The following is a 26,246-nucleotide window of genomic DNA, read 5'->3' as shown; positions in this document are numbered from 1 at the left end:
CTTAAGAGACCTGAGGACTCGAACCACGTTCCATGGAGGAGGTCTCACTTCCGACTGGGGCCAGGTAAGTTCATAACTTCATATGAGTAGAGAAAGTTCCAGCGAAGAGGAAAAGTCCATTCCTTTGAGCCTGAAGGCAAGACTTAAGGCTGAGCGATAGCCTTTTACTGCCGAGACTGAAAGGCGCATTTCTTCCCGCAAATACACGAGAAACTCCGCTATTGCTGGAATAGTGGCATCGAGTGGAGAGATACCCCCTTCCACGACACAAACCACAGAAGACTCTCTACTTTGCCTGGTAGACCCCTGCGGATGACTTTCGCAGGTGTCGAGACATCTTTTCCGCAACTTGTTGTGAAAAGCCTCTCTCTGTGAGGAGACACTGGATAGTCTCCAGGCGTGAAGTCGTAGCGATGCTACGGCTTTGTGGAAGATGTTGGCATGTGATTGTCTGAGTAGCTCGTGTTGTGGAGGGAGTTCTCTCGGAAGTTCCGTTAGGAGTTGCAGAAGGTCCGGAAACCATTCCGCATGATGCCCTAGCGGAGCTATTAGGGTCATCGAGATTGACCGATATTCTGGTCTTGTTGAGTACCCTCCTCATCAGACAGAATGGGAGAAAGGCGTAAACGTCGATGTTGTCCCACCGTTGTTGAAAGGCATCTTGCCAGAGTGCCTTGGGGTCCGGGACTGGGGAGCAGTACAGCGGGTGCTTGAAATTCAAGGCTGTCACGAACAGATCTACCGTTGGGGAACCCCACAAAGTCAGGACTTTGTTGGCTACTAGACAATCCAAAGACCACTCGGTACTCACTATCTGAGATGCCCTGCTCAGACTGTCGGCGAGCACATTCCTCTTGCCTGGAGTGAAGCGAGCTGATAGTGGAATCGAGTGGACTTCGGTCCATCTCAGTATCTTTACTGCAAGATGGAATAGCTGCTGTGAAAAGGTACCTCCATGCTTGTTGATGTAAGCCACTACCATGGTGTTGTCGCTCATCACCACCACGAAGTGACCCGCCAGGTACTGTTGGAACTGCTGAAGTGCCAGGTACACGGCCTTCATTTCTAGCAGGTTTATGTGGAGGTACTTTTCTAATTCTGACCATAGGCCTGAGGTCCTGTGGTTGAGAACGTGGGCCCCCCACCCTTTTTTTTGAGGCGTCCGAAAACAGCATCAAATCTGGGGGAGGACGAGAAGATCCACTCCCTTTCGTAGGTTTTCCTCTGTCAACCACCACTGAAGATCCGTCCGTTCTGCAGGACCCATTGGGACCAAGATGTCCGTGGAATCTTGTCCTTGATTCCACCGGGACTTGAGTCGCCATTGCAGGGATCTCATCCTGAGGCGACCATTTGGAACTAGACGGGCCAGAGAAGAAAGGTGACCGAGGAGATGTAACCATGATTGGGCTGGTAGTTCTTCTCGTCTGAGGAAAGGAACTGCGACCCTCCTCAGCCTTGCTATCATGTCGTCTGATGGGAAGGCTTTGTGGAGATTGGTGTCCAAGATCATGCCTAGATTTACCAGTCATTGAGTTGGAAGCAGGGAAGACTTCTCGAGATTTACCATGATCCCTAGATCTTGGCAAAGTCCCAGAAGCTTGTCTCGGTGTCGAAGAAGGGTCGACTCCGAGTCTGCCAGGATCAGCCAGTCGTCCAGATAGCGGAGGAGACGGATGCCGATCCTGTGTGCCCACGAAGATATCAGTGTGAACACCCTAGTGAATACCTGAGGTGCTGTGGAGAGACCAAAACACAGCACCTTGAACTGGTAGATCTTGTTGTCTAGGCTGAATCTTAAGTACTTCCTTGAAGACGGATGGACTGGGATCTGGAAGTACGCGTCCTTCAGGTCCAGTGTACACATGAAGTCTTATGGTCTCACCGCAAGTCTGACCGTGTCCGCCGTCTCCATGCTGAACGGGGTTTGTTTGACAAACCTGTTCAGGGCTGAGAGGTCGATGACTGGTCTCCAGCCTCCGAACGCCTTCTTTACAAGAAAGAGTTGACTGAAGAAGCCTGGGGAATCGTCGACGACCTCCTGGAGAGCGCCCTTCTTAACATGGTCTGGACTTCTGCCCGTAGGGCTTGGCCCCTTGCCGATCCCATGGCAAAGGAGCTCAACGACACTGGATCCGCTGTCAGGGGAGGTAGAGATGTTATGAACGGGACGCGATATCCCTGACTGATTACGGAAATCGTCCAGGAATCGGCCCCGAGTTGCTGCCACCTGTCTGCGCAACTTTGAAGGCATCCCCCCACTGGTGGACATGCAGGGGGACTGCCAATCCTAGCGTTTGCGGCCTCGGCCGCTGCCTCTAGGATTCTTTCCTCCCCTGGAGGACTTTTTGCCTTTCTTGTCTTTGACAGGAAAGGGCTTCGACACAGTTGCCTTCGCTGCCACAGCCGGTTTCGTTGTCTTGGACGGGCGAGGTTGTTGAGGTGCCGGAGGTTTATAGGGCTTTGATGTAAGAGCCCTATGAAGGAGGGAGTCCTGGTTGGACTTCCTCCATCTCTCGGCTGCCTGTTCCAAGTCTTTAGGCTCGAACAGGTTCTTCCCTAGAAGGGAAGGTTGGGACCTTCGCGTGGAACCTCTCTGCCACCGCATCACGACGTTTCAGGATTGAGTTGGCCCACAAGTTCGAGACTTGGTGGGCCAGAAACTCAATGGTGCGGGTGCCCGAGAGGAGGAAGGACTCCAGGGCCTCCCTGGTGCTCTCCTTAGACAAATCTTTGAATCGCAACAGGATGCCAAGAGATCCCAGCCAGATGTCAAGCCACGAAGTAGCCTGCATGGCACACTTCGCAACTTTCTCCTGGCTTATGATCTCTGTCGCCGAGAAAGTCACTTGCCGGCTAGAGTGTCTCTCGAGAGACTCCCTTAGTAAGCTCTTCCACAGAGTGGTGCAGGGGAAGATCTAAACAAGCCTCCTCCGTGATCTCGAAGTACCTCCTCTGTTGGACGCGAGGAGGCGGGAGGAGTTTGTTGCCAGCCGTGGAACGGCTGGAAGAGGCGAGCTCGGAGAGCTGGCCCTCGACCTTATCCCTGGCACTCTTCACCCCTTGGGACCAGGGCAAAGCTGCACTGGCCTTAGCGGGTTTCTGAGTGCCAAAGACTCGGTCCAGGACCGTGTCCTTGCCCTCACGAGGAGGAATCTCAGGATCGGGAATCCTGTTGAGATGCTTCATCAGGGTCAGGACTTGCCAGAAGGCATGCTCTGACTCTTGTGGCTCCCCTCCTGGATAACTGGCAGCGAAGTCACCCATCCCCAAAGGCTCTTCTTGGGGGGACACGTGGACGTTCTCCGCGGGTCTGGTAGGTTCTGGACGGATCCTTGAGGATGACATGGGAACTGTCTTGGAATCCTTGGGTTCCCTCCTGGGAGGAATACAGGACTCCAACAATGACGTCTGAGGACTCTTCTCTGCTCCAACCTGGGATGATTCTCCAGCGCGAGGTGGGGTTTCTCCCATTGGTGCGATGGGAGAATGCCTCACCTTTCGTAAGACTCCCCTGAGGACGGAAAATGATATTTTAATTATAAAATAAATTTTTGAATATACTTACCCGGTGAATATATAATAGCTGACGCTCCGGCGCCTCGACAGAAAAACACAAAAACTCGCGAGCGATCGCTATGAAGGTTGCGTGTGTGCCCACCAGCGCCAACTATCGGCCAGATACCGCATATACATGTAAACAGCTCCAATTCTTCTCATCCCGCTGGGTCTCTATCGGGGAGGAAGGGGGGGCCTTTAATTTATATATTCACCGGGTAAGTATATTCAAAAATTTATTTTATAATTAAAATATTTTTAAATATTTAACTTAGCCAGTGAATATATAATAGCTGATTCACACCCATGGTGGTGGGTAGAGACCAGAAATAATTAAGTTTACAGCGTATATGCTTAGAGTTTTTGACAGTTATACCATAACAAAACCCAAATATATATAGGTACCTGGTAAGGAAGTTGACTTAGACGATTACTCTGCCTTGTTAGTCTGTCTTCCTCACGAAGCCCAGCGATCCTCTTAGGATGCTGAAAGACTCCCAGGAGCTGGAGTATCAAGGGCTGCAACCCATACAACAGGACCTCATCAAACCCCTAATCTGGGCGCTCTCAAGAAATGACATTTGACCACCCGCCAAATCAACCAGGATGCGAAAGGCTTCTTAGCCTTCCGTACAACCCAAAAACAAGATTAAAAACATTTCAAGAGACAGATTAAAAGGATATTGGAATTAAGGTAATGTAGTGGTAGAACCCTCACCCACTACTGCACTCGCTGCAACGAATGGACCCAGTGTGTAGCAGTCCTCGTAAAGAGTCTGGACATCTTTTAAGTAAAATGACGCGAATACCGACTTGCTTCTCCAAAAGGTCGCGTCCATAATACTTTGCAGAGATCTATTCGTGCATCTTAACCTTAAGCAAGCATCGGTCTTTTTCATTCAAGTGAGAATGAGCCTCTCGTATTAAAAATCTGATAAAATATGACAAAGCATTCTTTGACATAGGCAATGATGGTTTCTTAACCGAGCACCATAAGGCCTCAGATCCACCTCGTAAGGACTTAGTACGAGCTAAGTAGAACTTAAGAGCTCTAACTGGACACAGCACTCTTTCAAGTTCGTTGCCTACAATCTCTGACAGGCAAGGTATATCAAAGGACTTAGGCCAAGGACGAGAAGGCAGTTCATTTTTGGCCAGGAAACCAAGTTGAAGTGAACATGTGGCTTTTTCTGTAGAAAAGCCGATGTTCTTACTGAAGGCATGAATTTCACTGACCCTTTTAGCCGAAGCCAAGCACACTAGGAAAAGTGTCTTGAGGGTGAGATCCTTCAGGGAGGCTGAATGTAATGGCTCAAACCTGTCTGACATGAGGAACCTTAGGACCACGTCTAAGTTCCATCCAGGAGTTGCCAAACGACGTTCCTTAGAGGTCTCGAAAGACTTAAGGAGATCTTGGAGATCTTTATTGTTGGAAAGATCTAAGCCTCTATGACGAAAGACCGAAGCCAACATGCTCCTGTAGCCCTTAATCGTGGGAGCTGAGAGGGAGCGAACATTTCTCAGATGTAAAAGAAAATCTCCGATTTGGGCTACGAGGTACTGGAAGAGGACACAGATGCTGACTTGCACCAGTCTCGAAAGACTTCCCACTTCGACTGGTATACTCTGATGGTAGAAGCTCTCCTAGCTCTCGCAATCGCACTGGCTGCCTCCTTCGAAAAGCCTTGAGCTCTTGAGAGTCTCTCGATAGTCTGAAGGCAGTCAGACGAAGCGCGGGGAGGCTTTGATGAACATTCTTTACGTGGGGCTGACGTAAGAGATCTACCCTTAGAGGAAGACTTCTTGGAATGTCTACCAGCCATTGAAGTACCTCGGTGAACCACTCTCTCGCGGGCCAGAGGGGAGCAACCAACGTCAACCTTGTCCCTTCGTGAGAGGCGAACTTCTGCAGTACCTTGTTGACTATCTTGAATGGTGGGAATGCATATAAGTCCAGATGAGACCAATCCAGTAGAAACGCGTCTATGTGGATTGCTTCTGGATCTGGGACTGGTGAGCAATAGATTGGTAACCTTTTGGTCAACGAGGTGGCAAAGAGGTCTATGGTGGGTTGACCCCAAGTCGCCCAAAGACTCTTGCACACGTCCTTGTGGAGGGTCCATTCCGTGGGTATCACCTGACCCCTCCGACTGAGACAGTCTGCCAAGACGTTCAAGTCCCCCTGGATGAATCTCGTCAACAGGGAGATGCCTTGATTTCTTGACCATATGAGAAGGTACCTTGCGATCTCGTACAGCGTGAGGGAGTGTGTGCCTCCTTGCTTGGAGATGTACGCCAAAGCTGTGGTGTTGTCTGAGTTGACCTCGACCACTTTGTTTCGAAGAAAGCTTTCGAATTTCATCAAGGCCAAGTGGACTGCTAATAGCTCCTTGCCGTTGATGTGCATGCTCTTCTGACTTGAGGTCCACAGACCCGAGCATTCCCGACCGTCCAGGGTCGCACCCCAACCCAAATCCGACGCGTCTGAGAACAACACGTGGTTTGGGTTCTTGACTGCTAGGGATAGTCCCTCTCTCAGACTGATATTGCTGTCCCACCATTTCAGGCATGCCTTTACTGGTTCGGAGACTGGGATTGATACCGTCTCTAACATCTTGTCCTTGTTCCAGTGAGAGGCTAGATGGAACTGGAGAGGCCGAAGGTGTAGTCTCCCTAGCGAGACAAACTGCTCCAGGGATGAGAGAGTCCCTAAGAGACTCATCCAACTCCTGACTGAACAACGTTCTCTTTTCAGCATTAGTTGGATTTTGAGCAGGGCTTGTTCTATTCGGGTGGCAGACGGAAAAGCCCGAAAAACTGGACTGCGAATCTCCATCCCCAAATATAGAATAGTCTGGGATGGGATCAGTTGGGACTTTTCTAGATTGACCAAAAGTCCCAACTCCTTGGCCAGACCCAACGTCCAATGTAGATCCTGCAGACAGCGATGACTGGACGATGCTCTGAGAAGCCAGTCGTCCAAGCACAGGGAGGCTCGGATTCCCGATAGATGGAGGAATTTTGCCACATTCCTCATGAGCCTCGTAAACACGAGAGGAGCAGGACTGAGGCCAAAGCACAGGGCTCGAAACTGGTACACCACATTCCTGTAAACAAACCTCAGAAACGGTTGGGAATCCGGGTGTATAGGAATGTGGAAGTATGCATCCTGAAGGTCGAGAGAGACCATCCAGTCGCCTTCCATTAATGCTGTCAAGACAGCTTGGTAGACTTCATCGTGAAGTTTGTCTTGACAATGAACACATTGAGCGCACTTGCCTCTTACGTACTCCTGCAGTGAACGTGGCTGCCAGATCATTGGAGCCATCCCTGATAGTCTTGTTCTTGCAGAGAACGTGGCTGTCAGATTATTGGAGCCATCCCTGATAGCCTTGTTTATGCATGACATAATTGTACAGCAAAACTTCAAACGCTCGAAAAAACTCCTAACAGGAGATGGTCTAGCTCTGAAGCCGACCATAAAATCTTGGAGCGTCTCATGGCCAGGCGCCAGGGAGAGTCTATGAGGTTTGAGAAGTCTATCTGGGCAGAGGCAGGAACTCCCAAGCCGAGAACTTCTCCCGTGTCATACCAGACGCTCGCTCTATAAGCCAGTTTAAAAGGGAGGGAAAGCAAAGGCTGTCTCCCCCAAACTCCTCCTGGTGATCAACCAGTCGCCTAGCAAACGTAAAGCTCTCTTAGAAGAGCGAGAGAGCACTAGCTTAGAAAACAACGGCTTCGAAGTAGCTAGGCCTAGTGTAAACTCTGACGTTTAGGCGAACGAGGAGCAGCAGTTACAAAATGATCCGGACAAAGATCCTTAAAAATCAGCATGATTTATTTAAAGTCCATAGAGGGCTGAGCAGCTTTAGGCTCCTCTCCGTCTGACAGAGTCCACAAGGGAATATCAGTAGAAGGGGGATCAGCAACTTCCTCATCTGAAGGAACCTCGTCCGACAATTGCCGAGTCTCAAGCAAGGGAGAGACCTGCTGTGGTGGCAATGCTTGACAAGCAGAGTCCACACGCAAAGGAGCATCAGTAGCAGTCAAGGACGATACGTCATGTAACTGCTTAAAGGACTGACCAGCAACAACAACAGGTGCGGGAGGACGCTCGACGTCAACTCGAGACTGCCTTGACTGCCTAGACTGAGCAGTCAAAACAACTCTTGACTGCGGTGCTTGACGCTCAACGTCAAAACAAGTCAACTTCGCTGGTTGGCGAACGTCCTGAACGTCAACAAGAGCAAGCGGCAGCGGCTGAACGTCCACAAGCGGCTGAGAGTCAACACGGGACTGCATCGAGTGAGGCTCTACAAAACGTGATTGACGTGACTTTGTAACGTCAACGTCAACAGGACGAGCAAAGGCTCGTTTGGGCGGCTGACGGCCAGGATCTCGATCAGCTAAGCGGCGAGGATCATCGTGAACCTGCTCAGCAGAATAGTCCTCCATAAGAGAGGCAAGCTTATTCTGCATGTCTTGCAGTACAACCCATTTAGGATCAACGGGAATGGGTGCGGTAAGAGACGAGGGTAACGTCTGTGACTGCAAAACCTTGCCTACACTAAGACTCTCGGAGACTGTGTTACGCTTCTGTTTAGGCGTCGAGCAGTCTTCCGATGACTGCACAGGGTCAGAGCTGTGCCAATGGCTACAACCAGGATGCTGGACCTGTCCTGAAGGGACTGACTTTCGCTTTAAGGGTCTCGAAACCTTGCTCCACGGTTTCTTACGCGATAAGCCTTCGGATGACGAGGAGAAAACCGTCTCGCTCGTCTTATGGTAGGGGCAGTCTTGACGAGACACGCCTGAAACCATAGAGGGAACGTCTGTTCGTTGGTTAAAGCCTCTCGAACCCATAAGTCCTACGACATTACTTCTCCCTGGGGCATGGGAGCTTGCAAGAGGTCTCGGACTAGGCGAACGACAGGCACGAACAGACGAACCCTCTGTCGCAACACTGATAACACTTTGCGCAATCATCACTATCACTACGATTTTCTGTTTTTGCACTTACTTCACTGAAATCGAATTTTTCAATAATTTCACATTAGGCATGAATAAAACTGATTTCTACCTGAAGCACGCAATTCTACCCTACATCAAAAGGTTATAATTGCGAAATGAGTCGTATAATGTAAGCACATTAATACAAGCAAAAAACAGTAAACATATATATCGAATAAAACGGAAATATATAAAGATAAAAGGATCAGTGACTGGGGAGGAGACTAAACACTAGTTCATTCAAAACTACGTTTTCAATCTCTCACCGTACAGTGCCTTGGGACGAGAATAAAAACTAAAAACGTTTTATCCTTTCTCCCCGTACAGAGACTTGGGACGAGAATAAAGATCGGAACGTTCTCTCTTCCTCTCTCTCCCTCCGTCTCTCTCTCTCTCTCTCTTGATTTCACACCGAAGAGAAAAGCCCACTCACCTTTCGTCCATAAACAGGTTATTTGACCAAAGGAAAAAACTGAAAGGACTAAGAAATTGAAAATTAACAAGTTCCTTTAAATTAGTATTTAAAACATTTCAGTTTGAAAGAAGAATGAACAAAACGTCAGAATCGATTTACTCTTTCTGCAAAGTGAAACCGTGATTCTCTCTTTCTCTATCGTAACGATAGAGCGCAAACTGCGTAGCATAAATAAACCAAACGTTAGTTCATCTTTGAAACAGCACGAAGACTATTCAAAGAAAATCTTTCATAAAATATCTACTAAAAAATATTCATTTAATAAGTTTTAAATCATTTGCTCTGTAAGAGTTATTAACGATTGAAAGGGCTCAACGTTGTTTAACTTCGGTTTCCAAGTTAGGACCGCCTACTCTCGGATTAGGGGAGGAATAGGTAAGGCCGCATATAAACAAATCATTAAAATTTATCTTGATGTTTATTATAAATGGAAAGCTAATCGAAGAGGCCTAATAAAGGCGGGTGAGATATAAAATATGTAGAGGAAAATCTATAATTAACTTCCGTACTAATGGAAGGGTCGGCCATTTTGAAAAGTCAAAGAAAGTCCAAAAAACAACCCAAAGTCATCAACAATTAAATCTATCCAAAAAAGAGTTCAAGATTTAAGTTGAAGATAAAACACCTGCACTGCGAAAGCTCAAACCAAAAGGAAGTACTTCACCAAGACTGTTGAAAAACTCCAGGTTAACAGCGAGTAATGGTACGTCTTGTCGATCAGACCGACAGAGAAGAATTGAAGCTGTTTACATGTATATGCGGTATCTGGCCGATAGTTGGCGCTGGTGGGCACACCCGCAACCTTCATAGCGATCGCTCGCGAGTTTTTGTGTTTTTCTGTCGAGCCGCCGGAGCGTCAGCTATTATATATTCACCGGCTAAGTTAAATATTTAAAAATGCTCGTTCACGGGAGAGGGAGAAAACGTCTGGGGGGAGAGGGAGCCTTCCTCAAGATGTCCAAGGAGCCAGCTTGACCCTCGGAGAAGTTACCACAGTTTCTACTCCTCTCTTTCTCTTCAGTGGGGTCGGAGCCGCCATAGTTTTGAGACCCATCTCAGCAAAGGCAGGTTTGACAGCCTGCACGACAGCTCTGATGAGGGATCCAAACCATGGCTGCTTACTGACAGCAGCGCTGTCAGAGACTCCCTCTGAAGGGAAGGGGATCGGGCGATCCTTTGGAGTAGACACAACTGCTGGACCTGCCTGGAAGGAAAGGGAAGAAGAGGAAAGTTGGTCCCTGGACCCATCTGGTGATTTCCCTCCCTCCTGCGAGCGCGATGGTCTGTGCTTGCGGGGGGAGGGGGGGGCGGCGTGAGGATGGCCTGGCTGCTCTCGTTCCTGTAGGCGCGCGCAGTGGCTCACGCGGTGGCTCACGCGGTAGCTCACGTTGTGCCTCCCGATGAGAAAGGCACTGGGGATGGCGCTGGCGCTCGCGCGATAGTATCCTACTAGGATCGCGTTCGGGCGATCGGTCGCGCGTGCGCGCGAGGATGATGGTGCACAGGAGAGTGATGGCGCGTTGGCGAGCGATGGCGCGCAGGCGAGCGATGGCGGGCAGGCGAGCGATGGCGCGCAGGCGAGCGACGGCGCGCAGGCGAGCGATGGCACGCAGGCGAACGATGGCATGTAGGGCGTGTAGGCGAGCGACTGCGCACAGGTGAGGGTGCGTGCGGGAGCGTAGGAGATCTCAGAGATGGCGAGAAGGCGCGTTGGAGCGCTGGCGAGCGATGGACCGCGCGGGCACTCTGAAGATCGTTGGCGCGCAGTTGCGCAATCTGGAGAAGCAGGAAGCGCAGGCGGGAGTGCAAGCGTTTGCATGCGCGATGGAGATTGTTCGCAAGCACGTGGGTGCGCAGGATCTCAGCGACCTTTAGGCGAGCACCCACGCGCAGGGGTGTTACCCCTAGCGCATGGGCATGCAGGAGGGCGCACAGCAGGAACTGGTGTCTGTGCACGATGACGCGTAGGCGATGGCTGACGAGCTGGCGGGGTTCTATGGCGCATCGGCGAACGCTGAAGAGAAGGAGAAACTCGGTTCTTCCTTCTTGCGCCCAGATCCGGAGATCGTGGGCACGCAGGCGAACGATGGCGTACAGGCGAACGATGGCATGCAGGCGAACACTGGTGCGCAGGTGAAGAGCGCTGGCGAGCAGGAGACCGTGGGCGCGCGGGGCACGCATCAAGATAAGGGCGTGCAGTTGTATGCGGGCGAGGAGAAGATCGCAGGCGAACAGAAGAGCGCTGGCAAGCAGGAGCGCGCTGGCAAGCAGGAGCGCGCTGGCAAGCAGGAGCGCGCTGGCAAGCAGGAGCGCGCTAGCAAGCAGGAGAGCGATGGCGAGTAGTCTCAGCTGCAGAAGGTCTCTGGGGCGTTGTCTCCGAGGATGAAGTTCTGAGCAGAGACTTCACCGCAGGCGAGCGCTAGCGCGCAATTTCCGCACAAGCACGCAGGAGAACGGAGCGCAGGGGATACCTGGCGCTTAAGGGACTTGCTCACATTGTGAGAAAGCCCCTTTTGCCCCGAAGGCACCGGTGCCCGTTGGAAAACGGGATGCGTGGGCGCCCAAAGCGCGTCAGCAGCCAGGAACGGAGACGACAGGTCCGAAGGAGAACGATCAGCAGAGAGGTCCAAGGATGCAACTGCAATGGTCGGTGCACAGCGAGGAGGATCCTCTACGGGGGACTGCGACGGAGAAGAGCCGAAGAGGTGCCTCCTAACTCCCTTGTGAGGAGAAGGAAGGCCTCTACGGCGAAGAGGAGGGCGAGTCTTCCGATGGATACGTCCTCTGGGGGTGGCAGGCAGACCATCGTCAGTCCTCCGAAAAGGCGTCTCTGTCAGTGAACTCCCCCAAGGGGGAGAATCACCAGCAGGAGAGACCGTTGGACTTAGCTCCTCCCTCGAAGGATGTTCGGAGGGAGAAACTAAGCTTTCAGCTGCATCGGGAACCAAGGCAGGGGTTTGACCTAACTCGTCGGAGGCCCCTGCCACAACAACGTCGACGATAGACAAGAGGGTCAACCTCTGCTACCGCCGGCGACTGTTTGACAGCAGCCCCCAACTGGATTAAGTCAAACAGGACTTCCTTGGAGGGCGAGCCCTTAAGCCCCAAGGAAGCCCTTAAGCCCCAAGGAAGCCCAAAGCTGCAACAAATCATCATTAGCAACAGTGATAATAGATAAATCCTCCCCCGGGGGAGGAGGAGGAGCTGCCTCGCTATGGGAGGCAACTTCCTCTCCCGAACCCCGAGGTCGATCAACAAAAGAACCGCCTACCGCTACCACTCGACGGCCTCTCGGAAGAGACCACTCGAGCGGGAGCTTTGGAGTAGGTTCGGGCTACGTTAGAAGGCTACGGAAGAAGAGTCCTTGGAATTTTCTTTCTTCAAGGAAACCATTGAAGGAGAAAGATCCCTTTTGGACTTCTTCTTCCGGCGCCGGGAAAACCTCTCCCACTAGGAGGTAGACCACTCCCTACACACTTTGTCTCTATCACACTGTTGGCCCCTGCAGAACGGACATGAGGTGTGAGGGTCCGTTTCGACCACCGACATATAAGTACCACAAGGGCGGTCAGGTAATCCGGGGCACTTCCACATAATGGTAGAGGCCAACTTCCACGTACACACTGCAAAGAAAAAGCAAAAAAGATTAAGGCTGTCTATAAGCGAGGGTGGGAGCAGACACGTCTGTTCATCACCCGAGCCAAAAGCAAAGTGAGCTACTCACCGGTGTGTGAGGGGGGGGAGGGGTAGCTAGCTACCCCTTCCCTACCTCCTCGCTAACTAGCGAGGGAGCAGTAAACCCTCGTTAAAAATCTAATGGCTCGTCATTTCAGCTATGCCGAAAGTAATACCCTAATTAAATAGCGTGGTTTGTATTTCGGTTACGGAACAAATAAATATTTCCTATAAAAACTAAAAAAACTTTAACAAAACAATAAGAAGAAAAATTAGATAGAATAGTGTGCTCAAGCAAGAGAACTCTATCCCAAGAGATAGTGGAAGACCATGGTACAGAGGCTACGGCACTACCCAAGACTAGAGAACAATGGTTAGATTTTGGAGTGTCCTTCTCCTAGAAGAGCTGCTTACCATAGCTAAAGAGTCTCTTCTACCCTTATCAAGAGGAAAGTAGCAACTGAACAACAAATAGTTAACCACTTGGGTGAAGAAAAATTGTTTGGTAATCTCAGTGTTGTCAGGTGTATGAGGACAGAGGAGAATCTATAAAGAACAGGCCAGACTATTCAGTGTACGTGTAGGCAAAAGGAAAGTGAACCATAACCAGAAAGATGGATCCAATGTAGTATTGTCTTGGCAGCCAAAGGACCTCGTAACTCTCTATGGTAGTATCTTAACGGGTGGCTGGTGCCCTGGCCAACCCACTACCTAGTACAACTAAATATTTACCAGTGTACTTGTGGAACAGGAAGACCCAGCACTAATACTGTCACTCAAACTCTACGACTGAAATTAGAAAGACTTACCTCTTTGGCTATTGCAGATAACATCTTACCACGTCCAATTCCGCACTCACTGATTGGTGGATGTTCCTGCGAATTACTGGCTGGCATCATTTTCTCTAGGTCCTCAGTACATATACGATTGGATACAAGAGTTTCCATCTGCAAGGATAACAATCTTATAAGGAGAAATCTACAGATTTTTTCACAGCTCATTTAATCCCTCTGTATTACGTGTTTTTATACAAAAGCGTAATCAAATTACTAACCATGTTACACATTGAATAACATGAAGTAGTTCTAGTAAAATAGAATTAATTTTATAGAAACTTGCATTAATAAAACTTTGCTCAATAAGAAAGTAGTAAATGATGACTATCAAATATTTACACTGTATAGCAATATTCCTTCTATAATTTATTCATGCTAGACCACAGTAGAAAACTGTTACCTCTTGGCTGTTATTTCCATTATCATAATCAATAGTTCTGAATGACAAGCTAACAAACTACCATTTGACCTTTTTTGTGCCTATACCCAAGAGCTTTAGATTTGAGGGGTCCTCTCCTTTGCAAAATGACTTTACAAATGGGGAAAAAAGAAAAGAAACCGTGTCCAATTTAACATTTCCCTTCGACCTACAACTTGTTGCATACCACATTAAAATTTGTCATGCTTATTGATAAATGATTCTTATTTACATATGTTTTATCATAAAATATTATTAGTAAAGGTACACCACTGATAGGTCAATAACTTAGGTTCAACAGCCTTGCAGGGTTACGGGGGGGGGGGGATATTCTGTATCACATCTGTCTTCCTAAAATTACGTCATTACGTTTACTTCAACTTTCTAATTATACATACAGTATACTGCTGTCTTAACTATATTGGACTGATAGAAATTTTAATTATACAGCAAAACATATTCCTATTTGCATTAACATAAAGCTATTGTCGTAAATATCCAAAGGCAGAACTGTTTGTAGTGTAGTTCTACTAAGCCAAGATGGGAAGAGACGTGGAAATAAGCGATAAAGTATAGTTTTAAATTTTCATCAGGCTGTACATAAATCAACTTATTTGATATGAAGACCACAATATGAAACATAACCTATGCTAAATAAAATAAACCACAATGTATGAAAAATGAAATTTATTTAGCTTTCGAAGGGACCATCTCCTTTCCTCTTCAGAATATGAAGAGGAAGGGAGATGGTCCCTTCGAAAGCTAAAAAAATTTCATTTTTCATAAATTGTGGGTTATTTTATTTATCATAAATACACGGAACATTGTGTATTTTAATGTAACCTATGCTACTTATTTCCCATTACAAATTATAAGAGTAAAAATAATATAAGCTAAAGTAAGTGATTCCCACCTACAGATTCCAAGCTTCCTACCAAACCACAACAAGAGCTTTAAAACAAGGAGAAAAATACTGTAAAAAAACATTTATATCCACTGAAAAGTAACATCTAGGACAGCCTATAACAGGTATATATATAACCTTGAGCTATAATATCCCCAAAAACAATAGGACCTAAAGCTTCATTCAAATAACCCTTGGAAATGATTCATTTGGTACTACACTGAGCTACAGCTAGAGCTGCTTCCAAGAATATCACAAGCTCTTGTCTTTACTTTCTGAAATGGAAGAGGTGCTTCATCTAACTATGCATGGGCTAGAGTAAAAATACACTTAAAAAAACACAAGTCTTTCATGGGGAAACATAGGGAAATCTAACCCTACAGGATATATTAGGTTCAATAGTCACAGCAAATAAGAGAAAAGAACATTGCAGTAATAATTACAAAAACTAGAGCGTCACTGAAATTGCCGACTAAAATTCCTTTATATTTAAAAATTATGGAATCTAACCTCTTTCTGAGCACTTTTCTCCATTTCTTTTTCCTGTCTTCTCTTTGCTCTTTCCTCTTCAGTTAGAGACAGCTCTACTTTTAACTTCAACGGACTCTTGAGATTCAGCGCCGTGATCATTGCCAATGCATCCCTGCAATAAAAAAAAACATTACTGAATAAAAAGCCTTAAAATTACACTCCATATATCATCATCATCTCCTCCTACACCTATTGGCGGAAAGGGCCTCGGTTAGATTTTGCCAGTTGTCTCTATCTTGAACATTTAATTAAATACTTCCCCATTCATCGTCTCCTACTTTGCACTTCATAGTCCTCAGCCATGTAGGTCTGGGTCTTCCAACTCCTCTAATGACTTGTGGAGCCCAGCTGAACGTTTGGTGAGTGCAAACAGCATGCCATTTACAATGAATGAAAGACAGTAGCATTTAACGTTACAAAACTCCTATAACAATTAATGGTCTGACACTATAAATTGTCGTTATCCTAATACTAACTACTGTATGCTTCAACCCTAGTTGGTAAAGCAGGATGCTATAAGCTTAACTCAAGGGCTCCAAGAAAAAATTACATACAATAATAGTTGATATAGAACTCAGAGCTGCTAACTTTCAAAAATATGAGTTATACTCATTAAAAAAAATGTTAAAGAGGTTTACTTAGATTTTATATTTAATAATGAAACTACTAAATTCATAAAAATATTGTTTTTTATCATACTGAAAAGAAAATTGAAAATCACTAATATAGTATACATTATCTACAAAAGGAAACTTGAAATGACTATATAATCTGTTACTGGTAATACAGTACTTTAATGTATAGGTCCTTGACTTACAAAATTAATTGGTTCCAATAAAAGGTTTTTAAGTCAAATTTTGTTACATTTTGGCCTAGGGTAGCCTAACCTGAATCCCATGTCTAAGATTTCTAGCTACAAAAGTCCACAAATAGTCAGGTTTCATATGAAATAGATATGAGGTCATTAATAATATAGATTTGCTTAGTATATTACCCCTTTTACCCCCACTGGACGTACTGGTACATTTCACAAAACTCATCCCTTTACCCCCATGGACGTACTGGTACGTCCTTTCAAAAAACTGCTATTTACATTTTTTTTACATATTTATTTTTTAACTTTATGAGAAACTTCAGGCATTTTCCAAAAGAATGAGACCAAACTGACCTCTCCATGACAAAAATTAAAGCTGTTAGAGCAATTTAAAAAATATATATTGCAAAATGTGCTTGAAAAAAAAAAAAAAACGGCTGGGGGTTAAGGGTTGGAAAGTTCCAAATAGCCTGAGGGTAAAAGGGTTAAAGATATAATATTGTTTTATTACAGTATTTATTTACCTTTTCATTGTTATTTTCAGTTGGATTTGTTGGGTTGGATATCAAATTTTAGGCCTTAAGCCAAGCACTGGGGCATCAAAGACCATTCAGCGGTGTATAATGTAAATTAATTAACCATAACCATACTCTCACATTTGGTATTTTAACATCTACAACTAATCACACAACTTTCATACAATGATATCTAAAGGCAAAAAAAGGAGGGAATAAAAGGATTAACCCTTATGCCCCCAAGCTATTTGGAACTTTCCAACCCTTAACCCCCAGGGGTTTTCTTTTTCAAGCACATTTTGCAATATATTCTTTTTTAATTGCTCTAACAGCATTAATTTTCGTCATAGAGAGGTCAGGTTGGTCTCATTCTTTTGGAAAATGCCTGAAGTTTCTCAAAAAGTTATAAAAAATATGCAAAAAATTTAATTAGCCCTTTTTTTTGCAAGGACGTACGGGTACATCCATAGGGGTAAAGGGATGTGTTTTGTGAAACGTACCAGTACGTCCATTGGGGGTAAAAGGATTAACCATACCTGTACTCACACATTTGGTATCATTTTAACTTCTAAAGACAACCACAAAACTTTCATACAATAATATCTAAAGGCAAAATAAGGAGGGATTAAAAGGATTAAAAATAAAATTAATAAAATTATTTAAAGCTCATTATCTCAATGTTTTTAAGTTGAAGACCTTCTGTAATTAGAACAGAAAGTGCAGATTTTTTACAGGGACTGGGTTATAAAAGAACAGCCGAGAGTAATTAGAATGAGTTTAAACGATTTCCATCTTTTCTCATCATTTATTTATTTCCTAATTTCCTTTCCTCACTAGGCTATTTTTCCCTGTTGGAGCCGTTGGGCTTATAGCATCTTGCTTCCCCAACTAGGGTTGTAGCTTGGCTAATAATAATAATAATAACCTAAGACTAAAGCACGAAATTTACAACATCCATTGAATAATTCTGATAAAGAACCCTATGATAAATCAAAAGATAATCCAACTAACAGAATGCCGGCCCTCTTAAAGGAAAAGTTACGGATTAATGTCAAAATTTCTTCTTTTCATGCTGACAACAAATTTGTATCATATGAATAACCATCAGCTTTCCCTTTAATCATAGAATTGTTCTTCAGCTGCATCTACATCTATCTAATTTGCCGTTACACAGGAATACGTTGTGATCCTTGTCGTTTTAATGTAGAAAATATATGTGGATTTTGTGCTGGAGAAATAACATGATACCATAAGCGCTGTAGGAAAAACATAATACTATAGTGCTGTAGCAATTGTATAATACAGTACTATAAAGTGCTGTAAACCACCTGAAAAAGAAAAGAGCTAAAAAAAGAGAATATATCGAAGGAGGTTTAATTATTAAACCTCCTTGGAATATATCTAGGAGCCTGTAGTAACAATAATACAGTACTGTAAAGGAGGACATATCTGTTTTGACGTTGTTACTGTTTTTAGAATGATATATTGTTAATTTATTCTCATCACTTATTTATTTCCTTATTTCCTATCCTCACCGGGCTATTTTTCCCTGTTGGAGCCCTTGGGCTTATGGCATCTTGCTTTTCCAACTAGGGTTGTAGCTTGGCTAGTAATAATAATAATGACCTTAGAAAAGAATGTGGGGATAATGAACAAGAGGAAGGAAGGATTACCTATGCAGCCATGGGACAATTTTTTATGGTAAACATAAATACAGATTATCCAGTGTTACAGATTAAGCTCCATAGATTTTGTGGGTCTGCAACCTCCCTGTCTTTTAGAGAAAGGGATGAGCAGTTTGAGGGAGCACTGCATGAACTCCGCTTGTCCTAGCTTGAGTGAAGTGGGGGCTTGGACACCAAGCATAGGTATATACCACCAGTCTCTAAGAAATTGTTATGTTCTCTTTCTGCCGCACGTGAAATCTTTAAAACATGAATTCTACAACCCTGCTATACTTACTTCATGCTCTCCACTTTCACTATACCCCAGGTTTGATTTGAGGCTGCAAAGTCAAGCCGAGGTTTGCCGATGAAGACGTTGAGAACCTTCCCGTGAGCACTGAAGATTTTAAACAAGCTTTCCTGGAATAAATGCAAAAGTTTGTAAAACCAGGACAAGTATATGAATAACTGGGAACTATGTTTGTTTAATAAGTTCGTAAGCCCCAGAAGGATCTACTCAAAAAGAAAATCTTACTGTAATAAAATACATTATTCTGAGACTTGCCTCCAAGTCACATTACTTATATCTATAATTACTTATAAAAGTAAAAGAAGCAAATAAAACAAGACACAGATGGAGACATATGAGTGTTTCAGTCAAGAAACATGACAAGCGCCATTTGTAATATTGCAGAACTCGCGATTGAAAATAGACATTTTTCAATTGCGATTTCTGCAATATTAAAAATGTCACTTGTCATGTTTCTCGACTGAAACACTCATATATGGGCCAAAGCTTTTCTATTCAACTTTAAAGGCTCATATGTTTCTCAATGGTAAAGACTACATTCCATATGCTTTCATGAGACACAAAACAGAAAAACCTTGCAAAGCAAATCTTATACAACACTAAATCTTCCTCCATGTGAACTTACCTCCGACAAAGACACTGGAATATTCCTCACGTAAAGACCACGAGTCTCTCGTACGACCTCTTTGGTTCGAGCTCTAAAAAAAAGAAAAACTTTCAAAGTAGATTCAATTTCAAAGCATTCAATAAATTACTTATCCCATATACCACACATAAATTTCCTTGTCTTTGGAGAAAAAGTTACAAAAAATATGAATAAATCTTTGCTGATACATAAAATATAATTAATCTTTTTATCAAGTCCTCACTACTTTAGCTTCATTACCAGCAAAACTTAGATCTCTTATTTTTTCACTTATAATGAGTGTCTTATGGGTTTTCTTTAGTTTGATCATTAGCAGCTTTACTGGAAGGTTATAGGTTCAGTTCAAAGTAATGATAAGAGTTCCAAGTCCATAGTAAAATATAGAGTACATTTAAAGTGAAAACAGAAATTTGGATTTACAGGGGGCAAGTAGAAATCCAGCAGGACCCCAACATTGCACTAATAGGCAAAACTTGAAAGAGGTTGAACAGTAAGATAAAAAGAAAAGAATTCCCAATAGTAATGAAGAGGGAAGATAGGTAAAGTATAAAGACAAAATGTGAGAAAAGTTTGGGACTAAAGCGACACATAATACCCTAAAGAATCGTCAATAGTTTGAGGCACGAGGTGAACTAACGACTCATATCACCATTGCAGTAAACACCTCACAACTTTTGACACTTTAAAAAAGGTCAGAAAACAGTAAGCAAGAGGACATATGTCAGAATTAAAACCAAATTTCAATTTCATGTTCCATATTTTCCATCAACTGAATCAAACTGGATGAAATGACTTCATATGATAGAGGTAATAACTGGATATGCTCAGAAAACATCTAGAGAAATCAGTATTGTATACTAAAAGAAAAGCTTGCCATTTTGTTTGAGCTAAGCATAGATAATGCATTCATTTTTCACTGTGAATGTTTTTCAACTTATACTTTAAATGTCCTACCAGATTATTAATATTATTAATGTAAAAATTACTACTATATTTGTGTATTTTCATGTGTGTGTTTCATACAGATTCAGATAAGATGGTGTGACTGGGAAGGGAAAAATTCTAAATTTCCTATACTCGGTAAACTCTGGAATAGTTTTCTTCAAGATACATATTTTATACACCATTACGATTTAAGTCAGCATTATAAGGGGAAAAAATGCCATTTACATTGCAGAGCGTAAACTTACAAGTTGTTTGTTCGGCTAAAATTGGTGCCAAAGCTTGTTGAACTCTGCCGATCCAAGTAATCCTCTTTTCTTGGATCCCATCCTCCCAGTTCGTCCTCCCCGCCATCCTGCGGACTCTTCAGCGAACCCATTCTGTGTACGATAAAGAGTAAATTATTAGCTGCAATGCAGTATAGTACACAGAGTATACATAAAATACACCAAATATTTTGTAAAAATAAATTCATGAAGAAAAAATAAAACTTTAAAAGCAATTAGTATTTTCTTAACTAGAAACCTGAGTACTTCAATAGGGAATATGACTTCAACTTGGCTAGAACTCTGCTATTTAAATCTATGAAAAGTTGTTGCTAGTAACTGTTAGGGTGGGACGAAAGCCTCCGCCCCCCCCCCCACACATAATGATACAATTTGACCTTGACCTAGGGCACGCAAGGAGGGTGGGGTCGCGGCAAGAAAAGAAACTTACCAAAATCCGGTTTGTAGTTTAGTAAAATACAAATTTGTTTTTAGAACTAGTGATTTGTTCATATACTAATACAAATCCTCATTTAATAGACTTGCCCTTGGGGGTAGGAAGCCCCTAAAACCCAGTATGTCAAAGGTTAGGCAGATGGTCACAGAGGAACCTATATCCTTGAAGGATATGCTATCATATTGTAGGGCCAATATAAAGTAATGAGTTCTGCATACAAACCATTTTCCCCCTCCTTATCCTAGTCTAACGTAGAAAATGTTATCCTAGACATGATCGGCGACCGTTATCTTAGACGGGATCGGCGACCGTTATCTTAGAAAAGATCTGCAACCGTTATATTAGACGTAATCAGCGACCGTTATCTTAAGACGTGATCAGCGACCGTTATCTTAAGACGTGATCAGCGACTGTTATCTTAAACTGGATCAGCGACCGATATCTTAAACGGGATCAGCGATCGTTGTCTTAGACAGGATCAACGACTGTTGTCTTAGACAGGACCGGCGACCGTTGTCTTAAGACGAGATCAGCGATCGTTATCTTAGACAAGATCAGCAACGGCTATCTTAGACGAGATCAGCGACTTTTATCTTAGACGAGATCAGCGACTTTTATCTTAGACGAGATCAGCGACTTTTATCTTAGACGAGATCAGCGACCACTATCTTAGACAAGATCAGCGACCGATTTCTTACACAGGATCAGCAACCAATTTCTTAGACGAGATCAGAGGCCGCTATCGTAGACTGAGATCATCGACCGATTTCTTAACCCTGGATAGGTACGGTCCTCGGACACCCCTTTAAGGGTATACTCGGACGCGAACGACCCCGACGCCAAAAAAAATTCTTGAAAAATCAGTTTTTGCAGTAACCTCCTTTTTTCTTTTGCCAAAAAAAACTTCAATGAATGCTTAAAACAACTGTAAAGATAAATACTACTCATCTGCAGAAAAACTATTTATTATAAATATTTTAAAAAATTAAGTAGAAAAAATAAAAGACCTGACATAAAAATTCATAAAAAAAAAGTTTATACATATATACACAAATCCTTTTAGGAATTGATTCTTGAATGTTTAGGACACATCTTGATGTATTTTGGATGAAGTCAGACCCATGGAGGTGAAGATCTGAAATGAGAAAAAAAGGGTAACTTTTTTTGGCCAAAAAAATCTGTCCAAATTTCATGAATTTTTTTGGGTACCCAAATGAAATAGGAAGTGGCTAATTTTTTTAGGGAATAAACATATGTTATCCTAAAATAGAAATATGTAAAAAAATCTTCATTATTTTGTAAATTACATTTATATCAGGGGCCATATCTAAAGGTAATTTTTTGAGTACTTGGAAATTTCGTAAAAAAAATACATATATTTAATATATAATATGATATTTATGCAGGTAAAAATATACCAAAATATCACAAATTCTATAGGGAACAAGAATATATATAGATAGGGCAGCTTACGCTTCGGATATGTCCACAAAATGGCCGCCAACCACACTGACTCAGACTCCCTAATCTGCCACTTGAAATGTAGGAAGGGTATGTCATTTTCAAGGTGTTATTTACTAATCTAATTATTATTGGATATGCATAAAAATTGTATGGTGGGTTGCTGGATAATTGTCGATTATTTTACGACTATAAAATTAAAATTCTGACCCAAAAAATTTTTTTTGAAGGGAAATAAAATCGAAAAAAAAAAATGTAAAACAATATTTTAGCTAAAAAAATTTGATGATATTCAATCAAAAAAAAAGTAAACAAAATTTTCCGACAAATAAACATCTAGAGGAATCATTACTCTGTGATAGTTCCTTAGTACGTAGTAATTTTGAAAGAATTGGGAAAAAACGAAAAAATGGCAATCACCGGAAAATCGAACACATACCTATATATACGCCATATCTGGCTAAAAAAAAGATAGGCATGGGTAGCCAGATCATCTAGAAACACTTTCCAACACTATAAAAATATAAGTTTTGCGACACTACTTGCCAATTCCTTACGGTAACATGACTAAGCAAAAAAATGCAAAACAAATAAAAAGGGGCACTCGTGGAAAAATGGCCATTCTAATATACGGCATTTCAGAAAAAAAAAATTTCAGCCACGTGCTAGGCAAACCATCAAGGCATATTTTCTGACAAATAAACATATAAATGAAATATTACTCTGTGATAGTTCCTTAGTACGTAGTAATTTTGAAAGAAATGGGAAAAAACGAAAAAATGGCAATCACAGGAAAATCGAACACATACTTATATATACGCCATATCTGGCTAAAAAAAAAATAGGCATGGGTAGCCAGATCATCTAGAAACACTTTCCAACACTATAAAAATATAAGTTTTGCGACACTACTTGCCAATTCCTTACGGTAACATGACTAAGCAAAAAAATGCAAAACAAATAAAAAGGGGCACTCGCGGAAAAATGCCCAACATTCTAATATACGGCATCTCAGATAAAAAAAAAGACATGCACGTGTTAGCCCAACCATCAAGGCACACTTTCTAACACATAAACATGAAAAAAAAATCAATAATATACGGCAATTCCTTACTACGTAGTAAATTTTTACAAATATTGAAAAAAAACAGAAATTGGCAACCGCAGTTAAATACCCAATATACCAATAACTACGTCGTATCTGACAAAAACAAAATCACGCATGGGTAGCCAGATCATCTAGACACACTTTCCAACATTAAAAAAGCAAAAGTTTTACGACACTATTTCGCAATATCTTACGGAAAAATGACTTGGCAAAAAAATTTAAAAAAATTAAAAAGGGACACTCGCGGTAAAATGCCCGACATTCTAATATACGACATCTCAGATAAAAAAGAAGACATGCACGTGTTAGCCCAACCATCAAGGCACACTTTCTAACACATAAACATGAAAAAAAAATGAATAATATACGGCAATTCCTTACTACGTAGTAATTTTTACAAATATTGAAAAAAAAACAGAAATTGGTAACCGCAGTTAAATACCCAATATACCAATAACTACGTCGTATCTGACAAAAACAAAGTCATGCATGGGTAGCCAGATCATCTAGACACACTTTCCAACACTAAACAAGCAAAAGTTTTACGACACTATTTGGCAATATCTTACGGAAAAATGACTTGGCAAAAAAATGAAAAAAAATGAAAAAGGGGCACTCGCGGTAAAATGGTCCTCGTGGTGATGAACGACATTTTAACTAAAAAAAAAACATGCACATGGTAGCCAAACAATCCACCAAGACTTTCCACAACTGATAACCTATACAAGTTGCACCATTCTACGACAATTTCATAATACGTAATAACTTTGATAATTATGCAAACTACCTCAGAAGGGTAAACTCGGACGCGAACGACCCCGACGCGTCTCAGAAATCGGGGAAGGAGTACAGCTACAGCAATGCACATCTGGACACTACTAGAGCGTGTAGGGGAGACACCTCCTGCAGGTCGATCACCCACAAATTCAGTCACAGGGGTGAGTCACGTGAGAAAAACCTGTTTTTTTTTGACGCTCGGGGTCGCAAACGACCCACCGTACCTATCCAGGGTTAAATCAGCGGCCACTATCTTAGACGAGATCAGCGACTGCTATCTTAGACGAGATGCCCCTTACCCCAAAAGGAGGTAGGTACAATACACAACCTTCTAAGCAGCTACCACATGTCCCAAGACTACTGGGTACACTTTCACAGATAGTACCTCCGAAGGGCTTATGCGGTCACGAAGGGAACATCTGTGGCCGAGTCGTACTAGTAGTCTTGTATCAACTATAACAGATTCTCTATAAGATAATGGAGATTCTGGACAACTTCCATCCGTCCTTAGGGCATTAGTTTTCCTACTAGCAAATGACCATGCTTTTAGCGATGGTTCCCTCATGCGTCAGCTTCTGGATTCTCTATGACCTGGAACTAGAGACACCTTGTGAGTTGGAGAGTAAAAACTCTCCTACGACAATAAGAATATGCGCTTGAAACAATCATAAACAGCACGAAAATCAAGGTCCATAGTACGGACTTCCTGTCCACAATCAAGAGATTTCTGTACATTATTGACAATCTTAAAGTCGTATGTTCTAAACTCTTTGCAACAACCGAACTGTCAATTAAGGAAAAGGTGAATACCTTCAGCATAACTATTTAGACGTTTTGCCAAAAGACGTTCAATCAATCTGCAAACCAAAAGGGAAAGGAAAATATTGCATTTAAAAATCCAAATTTTGTCGCGCACAAGCAACAATTGTCGACTCGTTTTAAGTATAAACGTAAAGTTTCCTACTTTTCAGTTTCAGACATCATGCTATTACAAGAAGGTTCGTATTCATGTAGGGATAAACCCTCTTCTTTAGGGTTTCCTCCTGAAATACCCCATATTATATAGGAGTGAAAAAACACAAAATCCTGAGCTTTGCAAAACTAATAACGGTTAGACGACTAAAACACAGAAACATTAAATGCTATGATTCCCTAAGTTACATTGCCCTGTAATACACTACAATGAACCCATTAAATGGCATAATATATGGTTCATGTGTTCGGCAAGAAATTTTTATCATAGCACTATTTCAGGTTAAGTTTAGGTAACAAAGCATCATTGCATTATACTTGTCTTCCCATTTTGTTGTAATACTTTTTTATTTGCACCCCCCCAAAAAAACACACAAATTATGGAAGTTTTCCACCTTTATTAACATCTCCTTCTTCAAGGAGGTCCTGTATCTATTAAATTACTTAAATTACTCATCGCGTCATCACTGAACATGTGCAGAGTACAGCCCTTGTGTAAGATGAAAATTTCCAAGAGTTCAAAACTAAAAAAGTTTATTGATTATGAAATTTCACATATGTGATAAAGGGAAGCTTCTGATACACACATTTCCTAATAAACACACTGAGAAAACAGTAAAGAAAACATGGAAATAAGCCAATAACTTCAACGTAATGGAATGACATTGTCCCTACGAGAAACTTCTGGATTTGACTTTCAATGGAGAATAGCAAAACATTTCATGGGTCTTATCAACTGGTAGTTAGCCCACATTGAAAAGACAACGAGTGTATACAGAATACTTACTTTAAGTACCTTTAATAGCCAAAGAATAGCTTAATTCACACCACACAGAGAGAAAACAGAAATTTAAGAGATAATGTGTCGTCGTGGACAGAACCAGCCGTCAGGGAACGCCAAGGAATC

General features: G+C 42.9%; 1 protein-coding gene across 4 annotated transcripts in view; it reads right to left on the bottom strand.

Annotated features, from left to right (window-relative positions):
* LOC137644180 (tudor domain-containing protein 1-like) overlaps nucleotides 1–26,246 on the bottom strand; it is a 61,210-nt gene extending 34,964 nt beyond the window's left edge. For 3 of the 4 annotated variants that reach the window (XM_068377179.1, XM_068377176.1, XM_068377177.1), the window contains exons 1-6: nucleotides 26,127–26,246; nucleotides 20,547–20,678; nucleotides 19,336–19,408; nucleotides 18,699–18,820; nucleotides 15,387–15,519; nucleotides 13,528–13,665 (exon numbers count right to left, since the gene is read on the bottom strand). In XM_068377179.1, the coding sequence (XP_068233280.1) occupies nucleotides 13,528–13,665; nucleotides 15,387–15,519; nucleotides 18,699–18,820; nucleotides 19,336–19,408; nucleotides 20,547–20,677 (597 nt within the window). In that variant the 5' untranslated portion in view covers nucleotide 20,678; nucleotides 26,127–26,246. The remainder of the gene's footprint in view (nucleotides 1–13,527; nucleotides 13,666–15,386; nucleotides 15,520–18,698; nucleotides 18,821–19,335; nucleotides 19,409–20,546; nucleotides 20,679–26,126) is intronic. The other variant, XM_068377180.1, reaches the window with a different exon arrangement.

The sequence above is a fragment of the Palaemon carinicauda genome, chromosome 7 (assembly GCF_036898095.1).
Source record: "Palaemon carinicauda isolate YSFRI2023 chromosome 7, ASM3689809v2, whole genome shotgun sequence".
Taxonomy (NCBI): domain Eukaryota; kingdom Metazoa; phylum Arthropoda; class Malacostraca; order Decapoda; family Palaemonidae; genus Palaemon; species Palaemon carinicauda.
The sequence above is the reverse complement of the archived record's forward strand: the minus strand, read 5'-3'. Positions and strand labels throughout refer to the sequence as shown.